The sequence below is a fragment of the Pleurodeles waltl genome, chromosome 3_2, assembly GCF_031143425.1.
Source record: "Pleurodeles waltl isolate 20211129_DDA chromosome 3_2, aPleWal1.hap1.20221129, whole genome shotgun sequence".
NCBI lineage: Eukaryota > Metazoa > Chordata > Amphibia > Caudata > Salamandridae > Pleurodeles > Pleurodeles waltl.
Window position 1 is genome coordinate 200,159,060 of NC_090441.1, and position 20,514 is coordinate 200,179,573.

Below are 20,514 nucleotides of genomic sequence, written 5' to 3' on the forward strand. Positions count from 1 at the left end.
GTGCTGTCTGGCAGGGTGGTCAGTAGGCGGCACATATGACACTAGTCATTTTAACAGAGTTTAACGGACAACGCAGAGCAGGTGGGGTGAATAGTTTGTCTGTGCAGTGTGGCATGGTATGTACCCTCCTCTCCCACCACAGTTCAAAGGAGTCAAAGGGCTGAAGCAGGTTCTACTGTCTGGCGCCTGCTATGCTAGCTCTGGATGAGGGTGAGAGACACGGTGCCACTGCTGTACTGTACTGGAACAGGGGCAGATGCTGTAAGAAAGGGGAGAAAGGACGGCGTAAATCTGCAGCGACTGTGCTGATTGACATGGCACAGGGAGGGGTGGGCGTACAGGATACCTACAGTGCCAGTGGTGTAGGCTTGGCCCAAGGGTAAAGACACACTCCACTGTGATATCGGCAATGACAGCTCCTAATGACAGCTGCACTGGGGGGGTGTCTGCTCTACAGTGTTACACCTGCAGTGCCAGCTGTAAGACGTTGCCTCTGGGAGGAAGACAAACTTTGTGCCAAGACTGTTCCAATGCCACAGATGAGGAAAAGAGGGCAGAGGGATGGTAAGGGCTTCCTGGCAGAACAATGGACGACGGTGGCAGAGGGAAGGAACTGAAGATACATCGCACTACACAAGGGGCACACATGAGGCCTTGGGGGAAGGGAGCTGGAGATACTGCTATGATACCTGCAGCACCAGTGCTGTAAACTGGGCACAGGAGGGGCTCACCCTCTACAGTACAACACCCACTGTGACGGTGCTGTAAACTGGGCACAGGAGGGGCTCACCCCCTACAGTACAACACCCAAAGTGACGGTGCTGTACACTGGGCCAGGAGGGGCTCAGGCTCTACAGTACAACACCCACTGTGACGGTGCTGTACACTGGGCACAGGGAGGGCTCAGGCTCTACAGTACAACACCCACAGTGACGGTGCTGTACAGTGGGCACAGGAGGGGTTCAGGCTCTACAGTACACCACAGTGTCTGTGCTGTACACTGGGCACAGGGAGGGCTCAGGCTCTACAGTACACCACCCACAGTGATGGAGCTGTACACTGGGCACAGGGAGGGCTCAGGCTCTACAGTACACCACCCACAGTGACGGTGCTGTGCACTGGCACAGGGAGGGCTCAGGCTGTACAGTAGAACACCCAAAGTGACGGTGCTGTACACTGGGCACAGGAGGGGCTCAGGCTCTTCAGTACAACACCCACAGTGATGGAGCTGTACACTGGGCACAGGGAGGGCTCAGGCTCTTCAGTACAACACCCACAGTGATGGAGCTGTACACTGGGCACAGGGAGGGCTCAGGCTCTTCAGTACAACACCCACAGTGACGGTGCTATGCACTGGGACAGGGAGGGCTCAGGTTCTACAGTACACCACAGTGTCTGTGCTGTACACTGGGACAGGGAGGGCTCAGGCTCTACAGTACACCACAGTGTCTGTGCTGTACACTGGGCACAGGAGGGGCTTAGGCTCTATAGTACACCACCCACAGTGACGGTGCTGTGCACTGGGCACAGGAGGGGCTCAGGCTCTACAGTACACCACCCACAGTGACGGTGCTATGCACTGGGACAGGGAGGGCTCAGGCTCTACAGTACACCACCCACAGTGACGGAGCTGTACACTGGGCACAGGGAGGGCTCAGGCTCTACAGTACACCACCCACAGTGACGGTGCTGTGCACTGGGCACAGGAGGGGCTCAGGCTCTACAGTACACCACCCACAGTGATGGTGCTATGCACTCGGACAGGGAGGGCTCAGGCTCTACAGTACAACACCCACAGTGATGGAGCTGTACACTGGGCACAGGGAGGGCTCAGGCTCTACAGTACACCACCCACAGTGACGGTGCTGTACACTGGGCACAGGAGGGGCTCAGGCTCTACAGTACACCACAGTGTCTGTGCTGTACACTGGGCACAGGGAGGGCTCAGGCTCTACAGTACAACGCCCACAGTGATGGTGCTGTACGATGGGGAATGGAAAGGGGACAGGCTCTTTGGTGGCACAAGTACTGCCTGAGCTGCCATTTAAAAAGTGTATGATGGGGCACAGCGAAGAAAGAATATTATGTAATAAAAATAGTGTGGGGGAGAAAAATAGACTGAAAAAAGGTTGTGTCAAAAATGTCTACTGAAAAAATAGAACAGAAAACAGAAAAAAGGAAATCAAATTATAAGGCAAAGGTAGTGGGGGCAAGGGGGCATCCTGCTGAAGTAGAAAGGAGCGTTTACAGTGAGGTGGGGTAGTGGCAGGGGACGAGTAAGGGGCTTTTAGGATTCAGTAAAGGCCGGTAATAAGGGGTGTGTAGGGTTCGCGACTGGTAGTGTTAAGCAGGTAGTTAGGGGCTTTTAGGGCTCAGGGAAGGGTAGTGATAATGAACAGTCATTTTTCAGGGTTTATGGAAGGTGAGCAATAAGTGACTTTTTAGGGTTCAGGAAAGGGTAGTTAGGGCTTTTAGGATTCAGGAAACATTAGCATTAAGGAGTAGTAGGGGTTATTTCGGGTTGAGGTAAGGGCAGCATTATAGGGTGGTTTGAGGTACCTGCAGTGCCATTGCTTCTCGAGAGTTCACCACCTCGATGCGCGCCTTATTCATTGAGCCCAGGTCCATCAGCACCGGACGGCCGTTGTCTTCTAGTAACACGTTGGTGGGTTTTAGGTCCCTGGGAAACAACATGAAAAGGAAATCAGCCATTCACATACATTCATTCCTTAGTATCCACTAAGCCAGTTCCAACCTTTGCTGACCTTACGCAACCAAACGCTGTCCCTCTCCAGGAACTCGCCGAGGGAATCAGACTTCATGGGGAACATGGAAATAAGTCTCTGAATTCCCATTCTGGACATAGCTTTACTTGACACCATCAATAAACCCTCAGCTGGTACCAGTGCCATGCCTTGATGTGCCTCTGTGTCAAGGTTTGAATGGCACATTCCTACCCACCACAACTCTGAGCTGCAACACTGCACCTCGGTCTGCAATGCCCACTACACAAACATCCTGGACTTCATCAACCAATTATGTGATTTGATTTTAGTTTGCTTTATGGCACTTGCTTGCCATTATCTTAGGAGAAGTAACTCAGTTCACTTTCCAGAAATAAAATGGAATGGATTTTACATGCTCCACTGCTCCTCCAAAGAGAAGCTTTCAAATCAGGACCATGGGCAAACACTGCTCGGAAATCTTCGCCTTCCGACTGTGGTGCAAGCTTTCAGGTGTTCTTCAGGCCTACTTCAAGTGAGGAAAGGGAGTAACTTGGTTATCTAACTTCAGGGCACATGTGCTGGCAGTCCTGTAACCCCAGTGGTCAATACTGCCCAGTAACTGATTGTGCCAAGGGCTCCAAGAACACTGCCTCACACTGCTGAATGAGTGCGTGTGTGACTGTGTGACAGAGAGAGCGCACAAGAGAGAGACAAAGAGAGAGACAGAGAGGGAGAAGAGAGAGAGATGAGGGAGAGAGAAGTAAGAGCAGGCATTACCTGTGGGCATAGCCACGGCTATGAATGGCTTTCAGCCCTTTACAGATACCCTGGAGAATTTGCAGAATGTTTTCTTCTGGTAAGAAACGATTCTTGTCCCTTAAACCTTCAACCAGATTCCACAGTGAACCATCCTGGAAAACAAAATCGGACATGGTATCATACGTCATAATACTGCTAATGATGGATGCATTTATGAGAACTTGCAACGCCTCTGGTGCTGAATATTCTATTTTCGGACAAGGTCACGGATGAGGCCTTACACAAGTGCATCTGTAGCAAAGTACTGGTCTTGGTTTTTGATGGACACTCCTACCTGCAGATTCACCAGCTTTTAAAGATCCCAGGCGTCAGACTGGATTCCATTGGTCTTCGCACTGGTAGGGGACGTTGGCTCCATCCTGGCACTGGAAAGGGTACTACCGTGACATTGCTAGAGCCATAAAGTACCCTCACTGGGGGCTCATGTCAGTTCCCTTTTTTCCACTGCATCTACGCGGCTCTGGAGTGCGCTCCTCAGACTTTCAATCAGTTCTTTGTCGATTTGTTCGTCAGATTCTTTGGGATACCCCCCCAAAAAGAAGATCAGGCTTCAAACCCTGCAGGGATGGTGATAGACAAATGTCCATCACTGATCCACAGGAAATGCCTGGGGTCAGAGCTCAACACAAGGTCCTTCAAGAGCATGCACCCCAAGGCCATCAGAGAGAGGGAGGCCAAGCTATTGATGCCTCCTGTCAGGGATAATCTAGGGGCCAGAAGGACAAAGTCACTTCGGAGATACCATCACAACGTTCTCTAAATGTAAGCACATGAAGAAGCAACAACATGACTCTGAACGGTGCCAGGGTTCCAAAGCTAAGTCGCTGAGGTGCTTCCCCACGCCTTAGAAGACAGAAACGGTCATTGTAGCACCAGAGGAGTCAGCGCCTATAATTTATCCAAATCGGACTCCAGCCCAGGGCTGTCAACGCCTGTGGCCCCCACATCCAGACCTCAGCCCTGTCAGCCCTACCCAGAGTTTCCGACTCCAGAGAACAGAGCTTATGTTGTTCTTCAATGCTATGTGTGGAGTATTCCTGGTGGCATCTCAAATGGTCTGCCTGTAGGACCCATGGGACCCAAAAGGGGTCCAGTGGGATCCATGGCCCTGTGGTGCATATTCCCATCTCCCAAAGCAGACACCAACAACCTGACTGCTGAGGGTCCAGAATGTGTGTGCTGAAACAAAGACCCCTTGCAAGTGTACCAAACGAGGTGTATTCATTTGAACGCCTTACACAGGCTTCTCATCAAAGGTGTATTTCTCCTGCATGAGAGCCAGAAGCAAAGATGGGCTTCACTGTTACTTCATCGTCTTCATACCACGATCAGACCTTATAATGCACCAGCTATGTATGACTCACCCAATCAGGTTACAGTCTGTGTGGGAGCACCCGATACGAGTCACTATTCATCGCTCAAATACAGAACTGTGTCAGAACCATGATAGCACCCTGGTTTACTGAACGGATAACTTCTCTACAAATTAAACTAATAGCATATAGACCACGGTATATTCTTTTTATTGTAGCTGAATTTCTGACATTTGCCACCTATTAAAGGCCTTGGACTGCACAGGTCTGCCCTAGTGCCCAAAGGGGTACATTGACTATGCAAATGGAGTGCAATAATGGCAGCCCTGGAACGCTGCTGCCAATTAACAGTCGTCACATAGTGTGCACCTCCGCTCCTTCCAGCTCAGTGCCAACATTTTACAGCTACTTATTCATCTTTTCATAGAAATCCTAACTTGCATTTATTCCAAGTTAACATCACCACTTTACGTCTTGTACAAGAGCAATTATACAATCACTTGTTACTACTTATTTCCCTTTACTAAAGCTGTCCATCCCATCCCTGGTCACTGACAACCAGTGCTAGCCTTATCCTCACAACAGACTCCTCAGACAATGTACCGTCCGGATCTACCCCTTTGCAGCCCTTGCTCTGCCCTTTGACATCCCTAATTCTGTATCCACTGCAACAGCCCTTCATCAACCCCGATATGTGCCTCGGATAGCTCCTTGCTCTCACACACCCGGTCCCAGGACACCCTGGTCCTTGTATAACGCCACCTGTACAGCTCTCCGCCAGCACCACTGCATCTCTTCATATTCCCTACTGTACCTTTGCAGCATACATTTCCACCGATCTCTGGTAGAGCCCTATTCCATCTCTGCCCCAAGCGTCCAACACTGCTCCCCTGTCTTACCCACCACAGTCGAGCCTTGCTGATCCAGGAAGTCTATCTTTCTCTTACAGTTTCAATTTTCTCAGAAGCCTCCTTTCTGCTGTCCCTCAGCTCCCTTCTGCCCTTTTTCAGTCACCTCCAGAGACCCCACGATGCCCCTCAGCTTTCTTCTGCCCCTTCACAGTCACCTCCTGCCACCCTATGATACCCCTCAGCTCTCTTCTGCCCCTTCCCACTCACCTCCAGCCACCCCATGATGCCCCTCAGGTCTCTTCTGCCCCTTCCCACTCACCTCCAGCCACCCCATGATGCCCCTCAGGTCTCTAATGCCCCTTCCCACTCACCTCCAGCCACCCCATGGTGCCCCTCAGGTCTCTTCTGCCCCTTCCCACTCACCTCCAGCCACCCCATGGTGCCCCTCAGGTCTGTTCTGCCCCTTCCCACTCACCTCCAGCCACCCCATGATGCCCCTCAGGTCTCTTCTGCCCCTTCCCACTCACCTCCAGCCACCCTATGGTGCCCCTCAGGTCCCTTCTGCCACCTTCCCACTCACCTCCAGCCACCCCATGATGCCCCTCAGGTCTCTTCTGTCCCTTCCCACTCACCTCCAGCCACCCTATGGTGCCCCTCAGGTCCCTTCTGCCCCTTCTCAGTCACCTCCAGCCACCCTATGGTGCCCCTCAGGTCCCTTCTGCCCCTTCTCAGTCACCTCCAGCCACGCCACTATGCCCTTCAGCACATCTGCAGTGGGTCCCATTCTGCACATCCGCAGCTAATGAGTATCAATCCTCTCAGAGCCCACTACAGCCTCCACCCCATTACAGGCCGCCCTTCATGGTCATCCACAACGGTCTGCTCGGCCAGGGTCAGCACTGCTCTGTTCCTCACCTTTACAAAGGGGAGCAGAAGCAAGGCCTCCCACTTGGGCCCCTTCTCCACAATGCTGTGTGCCACCAAGTGCAGAATGTTGGGGTGATCGAAGAGCTGGTGCATCTCCACCTCGTGCAGCGCCTCCTTTCGGTCATCTCGGTCATGGCAGAGGATTCGCTTCAAGGCGTAGAACCGTCCATCGTGGATTCCCTCCACCAGGTCCACATAGCTGAAGCCACTGCAAGACACCAGCAAAATGTCAGAAACAATTAAAGTTTGCAGAACACTCTCCCGTCATCATATCTACTAATTACCACTACCCTGCCTTTTTACTAGGAAGGATGCATGGGACGCCACATCAGCCTCCTACAGTAATATGTGATGAGTGGCTTCTCGTCAGGTCATTACAAGGTGCTGGGTCTGATCCACCCACTCGCCAACCACCCGACAACGTTTTACAACCTGAAGACACACTCTGAAAGAAGCTCTCTAGTTTAAGGAGTACCACGAGCGACTGAGTCTAGTCACCAAGCTGCAGCCAGACAATCTCCAGCAGAAAACCCTGGGAAAAGGGGGGTTATGTGCAGTGTCCTTTTAAAGCAGCTCTCCGGGCTGCGCAGCTGCTGCAGAGATCAATGTGTTTCCATCTGCCCTTTCTTAAGCCAAAGGCTAGTAATGCTTAATAATCTCGTTCAACGGGGGAGGAGCCAAGATGGCGCCGTAGTCGGACGCGTCTTGCGGAGCTCCGGGACGGCCTCCAGAAAAAGAGATCCTACATGCAGTAATCGCCCTCCGGAGACCGCCAACTGAGAAAAGAAAAATCCCTATACTCCCCAGTCACCACAGATCCTGAGAGAACGGCCACGAAACGGAAAACGGCCCTCGAAAAGAATCAAAGGAAATGCGGACTAGGCCGGACAGGGCCTGAATAAAAGCGGTGCGTAGAGAGAAGCAATGGCGGAGCGAAGAAAGCAGCGAGAAGGGGTGATAAGATCCCGAGGTTCCCCCTCGGAGACGCCACCACCCAGAAAGAGATTTGAAAACGGCACAAAGACCGCTGAATGATCGGAGGTGGCCTGAATGTGAGATCCGAAAGCAGCGCTACGCGGGGAGCGGACACCGGCACGGACGTCGGGGGGGGGGGGGGAGCAGAAGCAAAACTGACGGGAGATCCAAGCCCCCTGAGATGCCTCAAAATGGGAAAGGGTCTGACAAGGGGCACTAAAGCCCAGAGTGCCTCACAAACGGCCTGAAGGTGAGTCCGCCAAGGCAGGCCCGGGCAAGATGCAGATATCGGCATTGGTAATAGGGAGGAGCCCTAGAATCGAAGAGGAACCCGGGAAGGTGGAATAAGCGAGAAGCCCCCCCCTCCACTGCATAGATAGAAGACTGGCTGGCACCGGGACGGGGCCCCGGTGATCGACCGCGGTTGCAGACCCCTTAAACAGCAGACCGGATCCTACAACACCCGGAGCGCAGGTGAAAAATCTAGACAGGAGACCTTGGAGGGGGGGGAAGGCCGGAAAATATTTGATATGAGCTGAAGCGCCCCAGAAAAGGAGTAAGAAGCGACGATCGGAGCTGGGAATTGGCAGTTATGGGGATGAATGTAAAAGGCCCACAGGGGAGTATACGACTGACTGAAATGGGATCGGTGGAGGACTTCCTCCCCCTCTGATTCGGGCCGAAGTGACCAAAAGATCTGAATATAACGGAATAGAGAGAGAAAGAGAGACGCAGCATCGGGAGAGATACTAGTTTTATGACGAAATAAGATCTGAACAAATAAACCCACAAGAATAAAAGGGAGGAACGAGAACCGGGTTCGGCCAAAGTTCTAGAGGCCTGGTATCCTCAGATGGAACGGACCGACTACGGCTTCAGATAGACAGTGCCTTGGGTAAGAGACAGTATAGGACTCAGGGCCTGTGGCCCGAAACTTCTTAGCCAAGGCGGAGGCAGAAACTGGATGGCAAGAGACAAAAACCCCAAAAACCCCCGCCAGGGCAAAATGGACAGATACACAAAAGTGGTAACCCCGCCGGTCCAGATTGCCGATGCACCTCCTGCTCAGGACAACAATGCGCTTTTGGTGGCAAAACAGGCCTCCAGGGGTGCCCTGGAGGAACGAATGGGTGAGGTGCACTCAGAGGTAACACTGCTAAGACAGGACTTGCGGAAAATAGCCGAGAGGGTCACAACAGCGGAGGCGCGCATATCAGAAATAGAAGATACTATAAGGAGTCTAAGAAAGGATGTATCGGAGCTCAAAGTAATTAACAAGGATGTAGTGTGGCGCCTTGAAGACTCGGAAAACAAGAGCACGCCGTAACAACCTCCGTTTTGTGGGTTTTGCTGAAGGAATAGAAGGAACGGACATGAACGGTTTCCTTGTGAAATGGCTGAAGAAAATACTGCCACCAGATAAGTTGTCGACATGTTTCATAATAGAGAGAGCCCACAGAGCATTGGGTGGCCCTCCACCCCCTGGGAGCCCCCCCCCCCCAGACCAGTGATAGCCCGTTTTCTCAATTACCAAGACAGAGAAACAATTTTAACGGAGGCCAGAAAGCTGGGAGAAGTAAGACACGAAAACTCAAAGATACTAGTTTTCCCGGACTATACTAGAGAAGTACAAAGACAAAGACGTGCCTTTGACGGGGTCAAAGCCAGGCTACGTGGCCTCCAGCTTAGATATATGCTCCTCTTCCCGGCAAAACTAAAGGTCATGTTCCAAGGGAAAACCTTCTTTTTTCAGTCCCCAGAAGAAGCCTGGGACTGGATTGAGGAACGACCCAGGCTAAGGAAAGAAGAAACTGCCGAATCTAACAGGACACCTAAAGGAACTGAGGGAGCGAGACCAAAGGATTGGTCCCTCCTGGTGCGCAAAGGCAGAAGAAGACAGAGGACAAGTAGAAACATGCCCTGGAGAAATCCAACGAAAAATGAGCTGAGGGAAGAGCAGACACTACTGACTTAGAGGGAAATTATGGAAAGAGGAACTGGTCACAAAACAAACAGCATGACGACGATCAGCAAACCCCAAACGAAAGATCCGGACTGAGAGAGAGTTCCCCGCACCCACTAATGGAGGCCATAGATAGGATGGAAGTTGAAAAAGACCCACAGACAATCGGAGTCCCGGAGGGACAACTGCAAGATCCAAGAAGTTAAGGAAAGGAGCAGCCGTCTCTGCCCTCCTCCGAATCCACTAAAACACAATCCTATAAATAGGGGTGGTTCGAACAGTTTTCTTAGTCATACATAGTAAGGGATAACAAGGGGTGAAAGGGAGGGCCACAGACCTCCGGACTCAAGTGGGATTGGGACATGGGAAAACAAGCTCACAGGGACCTATGGGAGGTAGGGTGGGGGGAGGGAGGGGTATCTAGTTTTCTACGGTTGTTTAATATACTGATTAGGTTAAGTTTCTTAATTAGCTCAAACCTTCAGGCAGTGATAGCACCATTTCAAAATAAAAGAGGGATTCCCTATAGAACACGGAAGGGGGACACCGGAGTCCATACTGGGTTATACACCCCAAATGGGGAAATTCATAAAGCAAGATGACCCCAAGACATAGAAATAGAGTGTCGCTCCCAGAGAGTGAAAGAGGATTCTCCGTCCTCACATGGAACGTTAATGGACTAGGGGATAAAGTTAAAAGAGGTTTGGTCTCCCAATACATCAAGCGACAAAAGCCAGATATAGTACTCCTACAAGAAACTCACCTAAAAGGTACAAAATGTGGTTTTCTGGCAAGGGGCCCCTATGAGGTACTAGTGCATGCCGGCTACACATCAGGCTCTAGGGGGGTGCAATACTGATCCGTAGGACCCCTCCTTTCAGGATCACTCGTAAATGGGAGGATACAAATGGGCGCTTTGTAGGAGTGGAGGGAGTGTGGGGACAGCGTGAAGTCATGCTCATGAGCACATATGCTCCTCCGAGACTGCAAGACCCTCTTCTGGAAAAGATTGCAAAGATATTACTGCAGTCTTCAGCCTCCCTGCATGTCTTGGGATGAGATTTTAATGATGTAATGGACCTCACACTAGACAGAACAGGGGGAAAACAGACAGCAGGTCGGGGCACCCCATTGCATGATTTTACAGTCGCCCTGGGACTGACAGATATATGGAGATGGAGACACCCGAGGGAGAGGAAATACTCGTATTTCTCAGGAGCCCATGGGGTATTCTCTCGCCTGGACTATATCTTCGCACCAGCAGGGGAAATAGGCAAGATACAAGGAGCGGAATACCTCGCTAGAGGCTTGTCAGATCATTCCCCCCTGATGGTCACTGTAGGAGGGAAATCGGAGAAAGGAAGGAGCTGGAGATTGAATCCATGGGACATGCGGGACGGGGAAGTGGCAAGAGGTTTAAGACTGGACACTGACCTCTACTTTAAAGAAAATGAAGGGTCGGTTGAATCAGCAGTGATTTTATGGGAGGCATATAAGACTGTGCTCAGAGATAGTGCGCAAAACCTGGTTGCCCAAAAGAAACGGAGAGATAATAAATAAATAGGCGAAATAGAGGCCAAACTTCTAGAGATTGAAAAAAAGGCGACGCATATGCCCTCAGGCTCATTGCTGAGACAACTAGAACTAGCAAAACTTGAATACAGGGAACTAGCAGAAAAAGAGGCAAAGGCCCGCGTGAGAGCAACGCAATGCAGATTGTATGAAATAGGAGACAAAGCAGGGAAGCTACTGGCATGGCTGGGGAAAAAGGAAAGGGAAGCGCAATGGGTCCAAGAAATAGAGACACAAAATGGAACCAGGGCTACTGAAGATAGCGACATAGCCGAAACATTCGCAGGCCATTATAAAGAATTTTATAAAGCTAGACCATTGGCAGAAATGGACTCCATTGCTAAATACTTAAATGAGATAACCCTGCCGAGACTAGAAGTGGCAGACCGAGAGGAGCTAGAGGAAGATATCACAGTAGAGGAGATTTCTGCCGCACTAGCGAAACTAAGGCCGGGTAAGGCGCCGGGACCGAATGGATTCCCGGCCGAAATCTTTAAAAGTTTTAGGGAAATACTGGCCCCACACTTATTAAATATGTACCTAGAGGCCCGAGAACAAGGGGTGCTCCCCCTAGACCTACGAAGGGCTGAAATAGCAGTAGTACATAAAGAAGGTAGACCTTAAGATAAATGTTCCTCTTATAGGCCGATATCCCTGCTAAATGTTAAAGTAAAGGCCCTAGCGAGTGTGCTGGCAACCAGGATCATCAAAAACATCCCCTCACTAATACACATGGACCAGACCGGTTTTATACCGGGACGATCCACAAGACATAATTTAAGAAGGGTACACATGTGGCTCGCCACGGTGTTGAACCGCTCAGAGCCCCACCTGTTCCTGGCATTAGATGCGGAAAAGGCTTTCGATGCAGTACACTGGCCATTTCTGGTGGAGACCCTGAGAAGATTCGGCTTCGGCCCTAAATATATTCAATGGGTAAAGTTGCTATACACAGGACCGGTGGCGGTGGTTAGGGTAAATGGAGTTCTCTCCTTACAATTCCCCATTGAGAGAGGAACGAGACAGGGATGTCCCCTCTCCCCCCTGCTATTCGCCCTCACACTGGAATCCCTAGCTTGCAAGATTAGACTCTCCAGCGGCATAACTGGTTTTAGACTGAGACCAAAAAGGGAAGAAGAGGAACGCATCTCGCTATATGCGGATGATGTTCTCCTATATGTCACGCGCCCAGAGGTAACAATCCCGAGGTTGTTCCTCCTGATAGAGGAATATGGCAGGCACTCAGGTTATTGTATCAATTGGCACAAATCGGTACTATATATACCACAGCAGGAGACATCCCTCCCACCTCTACCGATGCAACTACAAAAAACGAAAGAAGGATTTAAATATCTAGGGATATATGTAACCCATGAAGATAATAGAGGCCTCGAACGTAACATAGGGAGGGTAGCGAGAGAATGTAGTAATGATTTTAATAGATGGAAAACGCTTCCCCTGACGCTAATGGGCCGAGTGGCAATGATAAAAATGATCGCGCTACCAAAGTTACTGTACATGCTGCAAAACACATACTACCAAATCCCCAACTGCCAATTCAAAAACATAGACAGGGATATCAGATTCTTCTTATGGGAGGGGAAACACCCGAGAGTTGCCTTAAACACACTACAGCGTAACCAATACGCGGGTGGTTTGTCACTGCCGGACATTGAGGCTTACTACTGGGCGACTCACCTAGCCAATGTCAATGATTTGATGTTCGCTGTAGATGAACATTCCACCTTTCGATTGGAGAGGCTGCAATGGGAAGGGAGATCCTGTAAACAATTCTTATATGAAGGAAAGTTAACCAGTCACCTAGCTCCTGCCACGGAGGTGACCCTGCAGGCATGGAAAAAGGCTAATAAAAAGTTAGGATGGTACAGACGCCCTACCATGGAGACCCCGTTATGGGAAGGAAACTGGCCACAGGAAATCAAGAAGCTTAGGGGCTTCAGGGGCTGGGACATGATTGGGATCTCCAAGATAGGAGACCTGATATTAAACGGTGGACTCAAGCCCTTTGAGTCACTACAACAAGAATATGCACTGAACGAGACACAATATTTCCAATACATAAGGCTCAAACATGCGTGGGGGAAGGAGGGGCTAACAGGACAAGAAATCGTGGGATACTCCCCCCTAGAGAGCCGTCTGTTAATAAATGAAATAATGGAAAAATCTGTATCACGGATATAAAAAACCATTATCAACAACATGCCAAATACACTAATAAACCTTCGTAGCAAATGGGAGAAAGATGTAGGGCAATTGGAACAAATAGATTGGGAGGCTGCATTGATGTTTCCGAGAGAGGTGGCAATAAGAGCAAGACTTCGCTTGATCCAATTCAAAATTCTGCACAGAGTGTATTATGACCCAAACAGACTACACAAAATGGGAAAGATCAGACACCCACAATGTGTTAGATGCCAAGGTGAAACTGGTACCTTCATACACGTAATATGGGAATGTCCAGTGATAAGAGAGTTCTGGTAAGGCGTACTGGGAGAGCTCTCGGGGGTGTTGAGCGAGACGATCCCCCCAGATCCCAAATACATACTCTTGGGCATCCCCAACGACATAGATTTACCCAGAAGGAAACTTATGCTATGCGGACTCGGACTGATGGTCGCGAAAAGAGACATAGCCAGACAGTGGGGATCCCAGGCCCGGCCAAACCTGAATACCTGGAGAAGAGGGATGGATGGATTTATGATGGGGGAAAAAATGACATACATAAACAGGGGATGCCCGCAGAAATTTCAAAAGATATGGGGAGACTGGATAACATACTACTCTATGGAAGTATAGCCAGAAACGTCCAGAGTACAGGGGTCAGGGTGGGTGGTCAGAGACACTCCATGCACACCCACACCAAAATAGAATAGGGACACTTGGGAAGACACTACAAGAAGGTACACTTTTGGTAGGATTGTGTTTTGAGAATGTTGAGAGGAGGTGGGAATTAGGGAAGCCTCTTTCTGTGTTTCTAACAAAAATGCTAATAACTGCCTGAGCTATATTATTTTGCCGGACTCGTTGTTTCCGGGTTTAAAAGCAAAAAAAAAAATTATTTAAAAAAATAATAATCTCGTTCAACCTTGACTCCTGTTAGAACTAAAAAAAAAAACAAGCCTTGGCATCATTCAAGTAATGCAAGGATGATTCTCTGCATGTAGTTCAACAGGAAACATTAGACACTACACACACACCCAACACAGCTTAGATGAATTATGTTATGTATCACTAAGCATAAAACAGTACGCAACTTACTTATCAAGGATCACACTTGTAACTTCTAACAATACACACACATAACAGAGGACACACCATCAACACAGCACAGTAAGTGGTACCGCCACACTCACAACAGCACCAAGCACACCCACACTATCCTACCACAGTGCACACACACATGACAGAGGACACACAACCAACGCAGCACAGATAAGTGGTACCGCTAAACTCACAACAGCACCAAGCACACCCACACTATCCTACCACAGTGCACACACACACACATGACAGAGGACACACAACCAACACAGCACAGATGAGTGGTACCGCTAAACTCACAACAGCACCAAGGCACACCCACGCTATCCAACAACAGTACACAGTATACATAACAGAGCACACACAACCAATGCAGAATACATAACTGGTACCACCACACTCACAACAGCACCAAGGCACACCCACACTATCCTACAACAGTACACATTATACATAACAGAGGGCACACAACCAACGCAGCACAGATAAGTGGTACCACCACACTCACAACAGCACTAAGGCACACCCACGCTATCCTACAACAGTAAACACACACATAACAGAGGACACACAACCAACGCAGCACAGATAAGTGGTACCACCACACTCACAACAGCACCAAGGCACACCCATGCTATCCTACAACAGTATACATTATAACACTGTGCATGTACCCAACACAACACCCACATTCCAAACAGTTAATTAACAGAATTAAATTATACTGGAAATCTTAGCTGTGGCTATGGAAAGTCATCCCTGGGCTACCAAGAACGTACTCTGACGGAATTCTAATGGCAGCCAGTTCACTACTACAATGCCAAATAATAATTACGAACAATTCAATCGTCAAAAATTGCAACAGATTCTCAAGGCCTTCCTTTCTGTCGCTGCCTCACAACATCCTGTCTGCCTTATCTAAGAGCTACTTTCTTTAGATAGTCAACCTCTCTGCGTTTAACAGCGCATATCTCAAACATGCCCAGGAAAAGACACCCGGCAGCACTGAGCAATATACAAAATAAATAGAATAAAAAAATGCTAGTGAGTAGAGTGCACAAGGACTTTCTTACTCCTACTAATCTAATTCCAATGCTTCTTGCAGGCTCCTGAATCCTGAGCTACTCGCAGCCCCAGAGACAAGACAGCAACAAATTCATTGAGTTCTAAATTGATACCCCATCCTACAGAGCAAAAGCCATTGCAGAAAAAGTGTTCGCTACAAACAAATTTGTATTCACAATGAATCTTAACAAGGGGAAGCTGACGTCATTTTCAAAGATCCAGGGAAGGGTCTCAGGAGATTATGCTATTCAGGAACATTCACATACCCTAGAAACACTAATGCACTGTGGGGTCAAGTCCTATTCCATCTATGGTACAGTATCCCAGAGAGTTTGAGCACTCCCCTCTCCCTGGGCACTCCAGCAGATTCCCTCTCCCCAGTCACTCCAGCAGGTCCCCCTTTCCCCAGTCACTCCAGCAGGCCCCCTCTTCCTGGTCACTCCAGCAGGCCCCCTCTTCCTGGTCACTCCAGCAGGCCCCCTCTTCCTGGTCACTCCAGCAGGCCCCCTCTTCCTGGTCACTCCAGCAGGCCCCCTCTTCCCGGTCACTCCAGCAGGTCCTGTCCTATTGATCTCACCACTCCAGCAGGCCCCCTCTCCCTGGTCACTCCAGCAGGCCCCCTCTCCCTGGTCACTCCAGCAGGTCCCATCTTCCAGGTCACTCCAGCAGGTCCCCTCTTCCAGGTCACTCCAGCAGGTCCCCTCTTCCAGGTCACTCCAGCAGGTCCCCTCTTCCAGGTCACTCCAGCAGGTCCCCTCTTCCAGGTCACTTCAGCAGGTCCCCTCTTCCAGGTCACTCCAGCAGGTCCTTTCACTCCAGCAGGTCCCCTCTCCCTGGTCACTCCAGCAGGTCCTGTCCTACTGGTCTCACCACTCCAGCAGGCCACCTCTCCCTGGTCACTCCAGCAGGTCCCCTCTTCCAGGTCACTGCAGCAGGTCCTGTCCTACTGATCACACCACTCCAGCAGGTCTCCTCTGCCTGGTCACTCTAGCAGGTCCCCTCTCCCAGGTCACTTCAGCAGGTCCCCTCTTCCAGGTCACTTCAGCAGGTCCCCTCTTCCAGGTCACTCCAGCAGGTCCCCTCACTCCAGCATGTCCCCTCTCCCTGGTCACTCCAGCGGGTCCTGTCCTGCTGGTCTCACCACTCCAGCAGGCCACCTCTCCCTGGTCAATCCAGCAGGTCCTGTCCTACTGGTCTCACCACTCCAGCAGGCCACCTCTCCCTGGTCACTCCAGCAGGTCCCCTCTTCCAGGTCACTGCAGCAGGTCCTGTCCTACTGATCTCACCACTCCAGCAGGTCTCCTCGGCCTGGTCACTCTAGCAGGTCCCCTCTCCCTGGTCACTCTAGCAGGTCCCCTCTCCCCGGTCACTGCCGCAGGTTCCCTCTTCCAGGTCACTTCAGCACGTCCCCTCTCCCTGGTCACTCCATCAGGTCCCATCTCCCTGGTCACTTCAGCAGATCCTCTCTCAATGGTTACTCCAGCAGGTCCCCTCTCCCTGGTCACTTCAGCAAGTCACCTCTCCCTGGTCACTGCAGCAGGTCCCCTCTCCTCGGTCACTGCCGCAGGTCCCCCCCTTCCAGGTCACTCCAGCAGTTCACCTCTCCCCGGTCACTCCAGCAGGTCCCCTCTCCCCGGTCACTCCAGCAGGTCCCCTCTCCCCGGTCACTCCAGCAGGTCCCCTCTCCCTGGCCACTCCAGCAGGTCCCCTCTCCCTGGCCACTCCAGCAGGTCCCCTGTTCCCGTCACTTCAGCAGGTCACCTCTTCCTGGTCACTACAGCATCTCCCCTCTCCCCGGTCACTGCCGCAGGTCCCCTCTTCCAGGTCACTCCAGCAGGATCCCTCTTCCAGGTCACTCCAGCAGGTTCCCTCTTCCAGGTCACTCCAGCAGGTTCCCTCTTCCAGGTCACTCCCTCTTCCAGGTCACTCCAGCAGGTTCCCTCTTCCAGGTCACTCCAGCAGGTCCCCTCTTCCCGGTCACTCCAGCAGGTCCCCTCTTCCCGGTCACTCCAGCAGGTCCCCTCTCCCTAGTCACTCCAGCAGGTCCCCTCTCCCTAGTCACTCCAGCAGGTCCCCTCTCCCTAGTCACTCCAGCAGGTCCCCTCTCCCTAGTCACTCCAGCAGGTCCCCTCTCCCTAGTCACTCCAGCAGGTCCCCTCTCCCTAGTCACTCCAGCAGGTCCCCTCTCCCTAGTCACTCCAGCAGGTCCCCTCTCCCTAGTCACTCCAGCAGGTCCCCTCTCCCTAGTCACTCCAGCAGGTCCTGTCCTACTGGTCTCACCACTCTAGCAGGTCCCCTCTCCCTGGCCACTCCAGCAGAGTCCCCCTCTCCCTGGCCACTCCAGCAGAGTCCCCCTCTCCCTGGCCACTCCAGCAGAGTCCCCCTCTCCCTGGCCACTCCAGCAGAGTCCCCCTCTCCCTGGCCACTCCAGCAGAGTCCCCCTCTCCCTGGCCACTCCAGCAGAGTCCCCCTCTCCCTGGCCACTCCAGCAGAGTCCCCCTCTCCCTGGCCACGCCAGCAGAGTCCCCCTCTCCCTGGCCACGCCAGCAGAGTCCCCCTCTCCCTGGCCACGCCAGCAGAGTCCCCCTCTCCCTGGTCACGCCAGCAGAGTCCCCCTCTCCCTGGTCACGCCAGCAGGTTCCCTCTCCCTGGTCACGCCAGAAGGTCTTGCCACTCCAGCAGGTCCCCTCTCCCCAGTCACTCCAGCAGCTTCCAGTCAGGCACAGAGCTAGCACTCTTAACAAAAAGTACTTGTGAAGGTGCACCAGATGCTTCCCAAAGAACGGTAGTATTTATGCTCTGGTAACAACCCTGGCTCTCCCCCGAAGCCTTCACTACACATACAGCCATACACCCTCAAGCAGACATACGACTAGGAAAAAATTAACTGAGCAAACCCTGTGTTTCTCTGGACAACAAATATGAAGATACCAATTTACTACCCAACATAGTCGGTGCCCTGCACACTGACATCAGGGGGTCCAGACCTTTAAGGAGCCGTGATGTTAGTGTGACAAGATGACATAAATACAATATTTAGATCTGCACAGCACACAACTACACATTATATAATGCCATGATACCACATAAACAGAAAATGTTAAAGTCCTTAGCACTACTCGTTTACACTGAATTTAATCCACTAATTGATATTTTTGTGTGCAGCCATGAGTGTCACCCACTGGTCACCAGGTCTTCAGTATACGAGAGCACACACCCCACCTGCTGGGAATCTGTCCTTCCTGGTGGCACCACCTCTTCAGTGTCCACTGAGCTTTATTTTTGACATGTTTTCACTTTTTGTTGCTTTTGTTGTACAAACTTATTGTCTAATTATTTGAAAATGTATTCATGACCGATGCAGTAAAAAACAAAACATGCTGCATCCAAAAGTTCTTCAAATTGTTCAAATGGTGCTTTGAACAATTTAACTAACCAATCCCGATGCATTTCAGGTTTGTACCATCAGGAGCCCTTCTTCAGGGGGTTGCCATTCCATGTCCAGTTGACTAAAGAAAAATAGCAAAACTCAGAAATCACGGCAACCTTTCAATCTGGACTTCACCTGCAGACCTGGAGATCAGGACATTGTATATCGACCCTCTATCAGAGAGGTAGAGCAGTGCAGCCCCTAGATCGGGACAGAGACACCAGGCCTGTGGAGTGGGTCAGTTCTTGTTTGCTATCTATTAAGAGCCACAGCAGTGAAGCCGTTGGATCAGGACTGAGACATCAGGCCTGGAGATGGAGACAGTGTTTATTTACTCTCTATCAAGAGCTGGGGCAGTGCAGCCCCTGGATCGGGACAGAGACACCAGGCCTGTAGACCTGGGACAGTGTTTATTGGCTCTCTACCAAGAGCTGGAACAGTTCAGCACCTGGATTGGGACAGATACACCAGGCCTGTAGACCTGGGACAGTGTTTATTGGCTCTCTACCAAGAGCTGGAACTGTGCAGCTCTTGGATCAGGACTGCAACACCAGACCTGAATATCAGGACAGTGTTTATTGGCTCTCTATCACGAGGCAGAGCAGTGTAGCTCTTGGATCAGGGCTGGGACCCTAGGCCTAGGGAGCAGGACAGTGTTTATTGGCTCTCCATCAAGAGCTGGTGCCGTGCAGCCTTTGGATCTTGGCTGATCTACCAGGCTTGGAGATCAGGACAGTGTTTATTGGCTCTTCATCAAGAGCTGGAACAGTGTAGCTCTTGGATCAGGGCTGGGACCCTAGGCCTAGGGAGCAGGACAGTGTTCATTGGCTCTCTATGAAGAGCTGGAGTAGTGCAACCCTTGGATCAGGACTGAGTTACCAGGCCCGGTGTTCAGGACGGTGATTACTGGCCATTTATCAGGAGCTACAGCAGTGCAATAGATACATGGGGCTGGCAGCTAAGCACTAGGTGAGTCTGAGTTGTTTTACTGGCTTTCAGAGAGGAGCCAGAGCAGCACAGCCCTTAGACGTGGAGCTCTGCCCCCTGAGAGACAGTCTGAGAAGAGATACCCCGATGTAACTGCTACTAAAGACCCAGTGCACACAGCATAATGTCCAATCATCAGCTACAGCAGAGCAGCCTCTGGCTCTTGGCAGCTATGGCAGTGCACCTACACGGTCAGGAGTCAAATTCTGGGCATTCGACACTAGGGCTGCGTTTACCGTCTTTAAGAAGCTTCCACCGTGAAATACAGCACTAAGCTAAGAATTTGGAACTGTTTTTACTGGCTGTCTAGCGAGTTACTTCAGTGCAATCATCAGATTATGAGCCAGAACCAATACCTGGATTGCATTTACTAGCTTTCCATCCATTGCTAAAGAGGTGCAGCCCTTGAAACAGAAGCCATGCCAGGGAGGCCTGGGGCTACATGGACTGCTTCTCCATCAGCACCAGTGCAGGTCTTGGATAAAAAGCCACGCACAAGGCTTTCATGCAGGGTCCTTCCTAGAAGACTTTCTATCTACAGCGGCTGGTTGAAGATCGAAGGCACAAGGCTTTCCTCCAGGGTCCTTCCTAGAAGACTTTCTAT

General features: G+C 51.0%; 1 protein-coding gene across 4 annotated transcripts in view; it reads right to left on the reverse strand.

Annotated features, from left to right (window-relative positions):
- Positions 1-20,514, reverse strand: part of STK16 (serine/threonine kinase 16) — a 120,119-nt gene that overhangs the window by 79,064 nt on the left and 20,541 nt on the right. For all 4 annotated transcript variants that reach the window (XM_069227183.1, XM_069227184.1, XM_069227182.1 and 1 more), the window contains 3 exons: positions 6,625-6,844; positions 3,504-3,637; positions 2,560-2,680 (listed from right to left, as the gene is read on the reverse strand). In XM_069227183.1, coding sequence (XP_069083284.1) covers positions 2,560-2,680; positions 3,504-3,637; positions 6,625-6,844 — 475 coding nt within the window. The remainder of the gene's footprint in view (positions 1-2,559; positions 2,681-3,503; positions 3,638-6,624; positions 6,845-20,514) is intronic.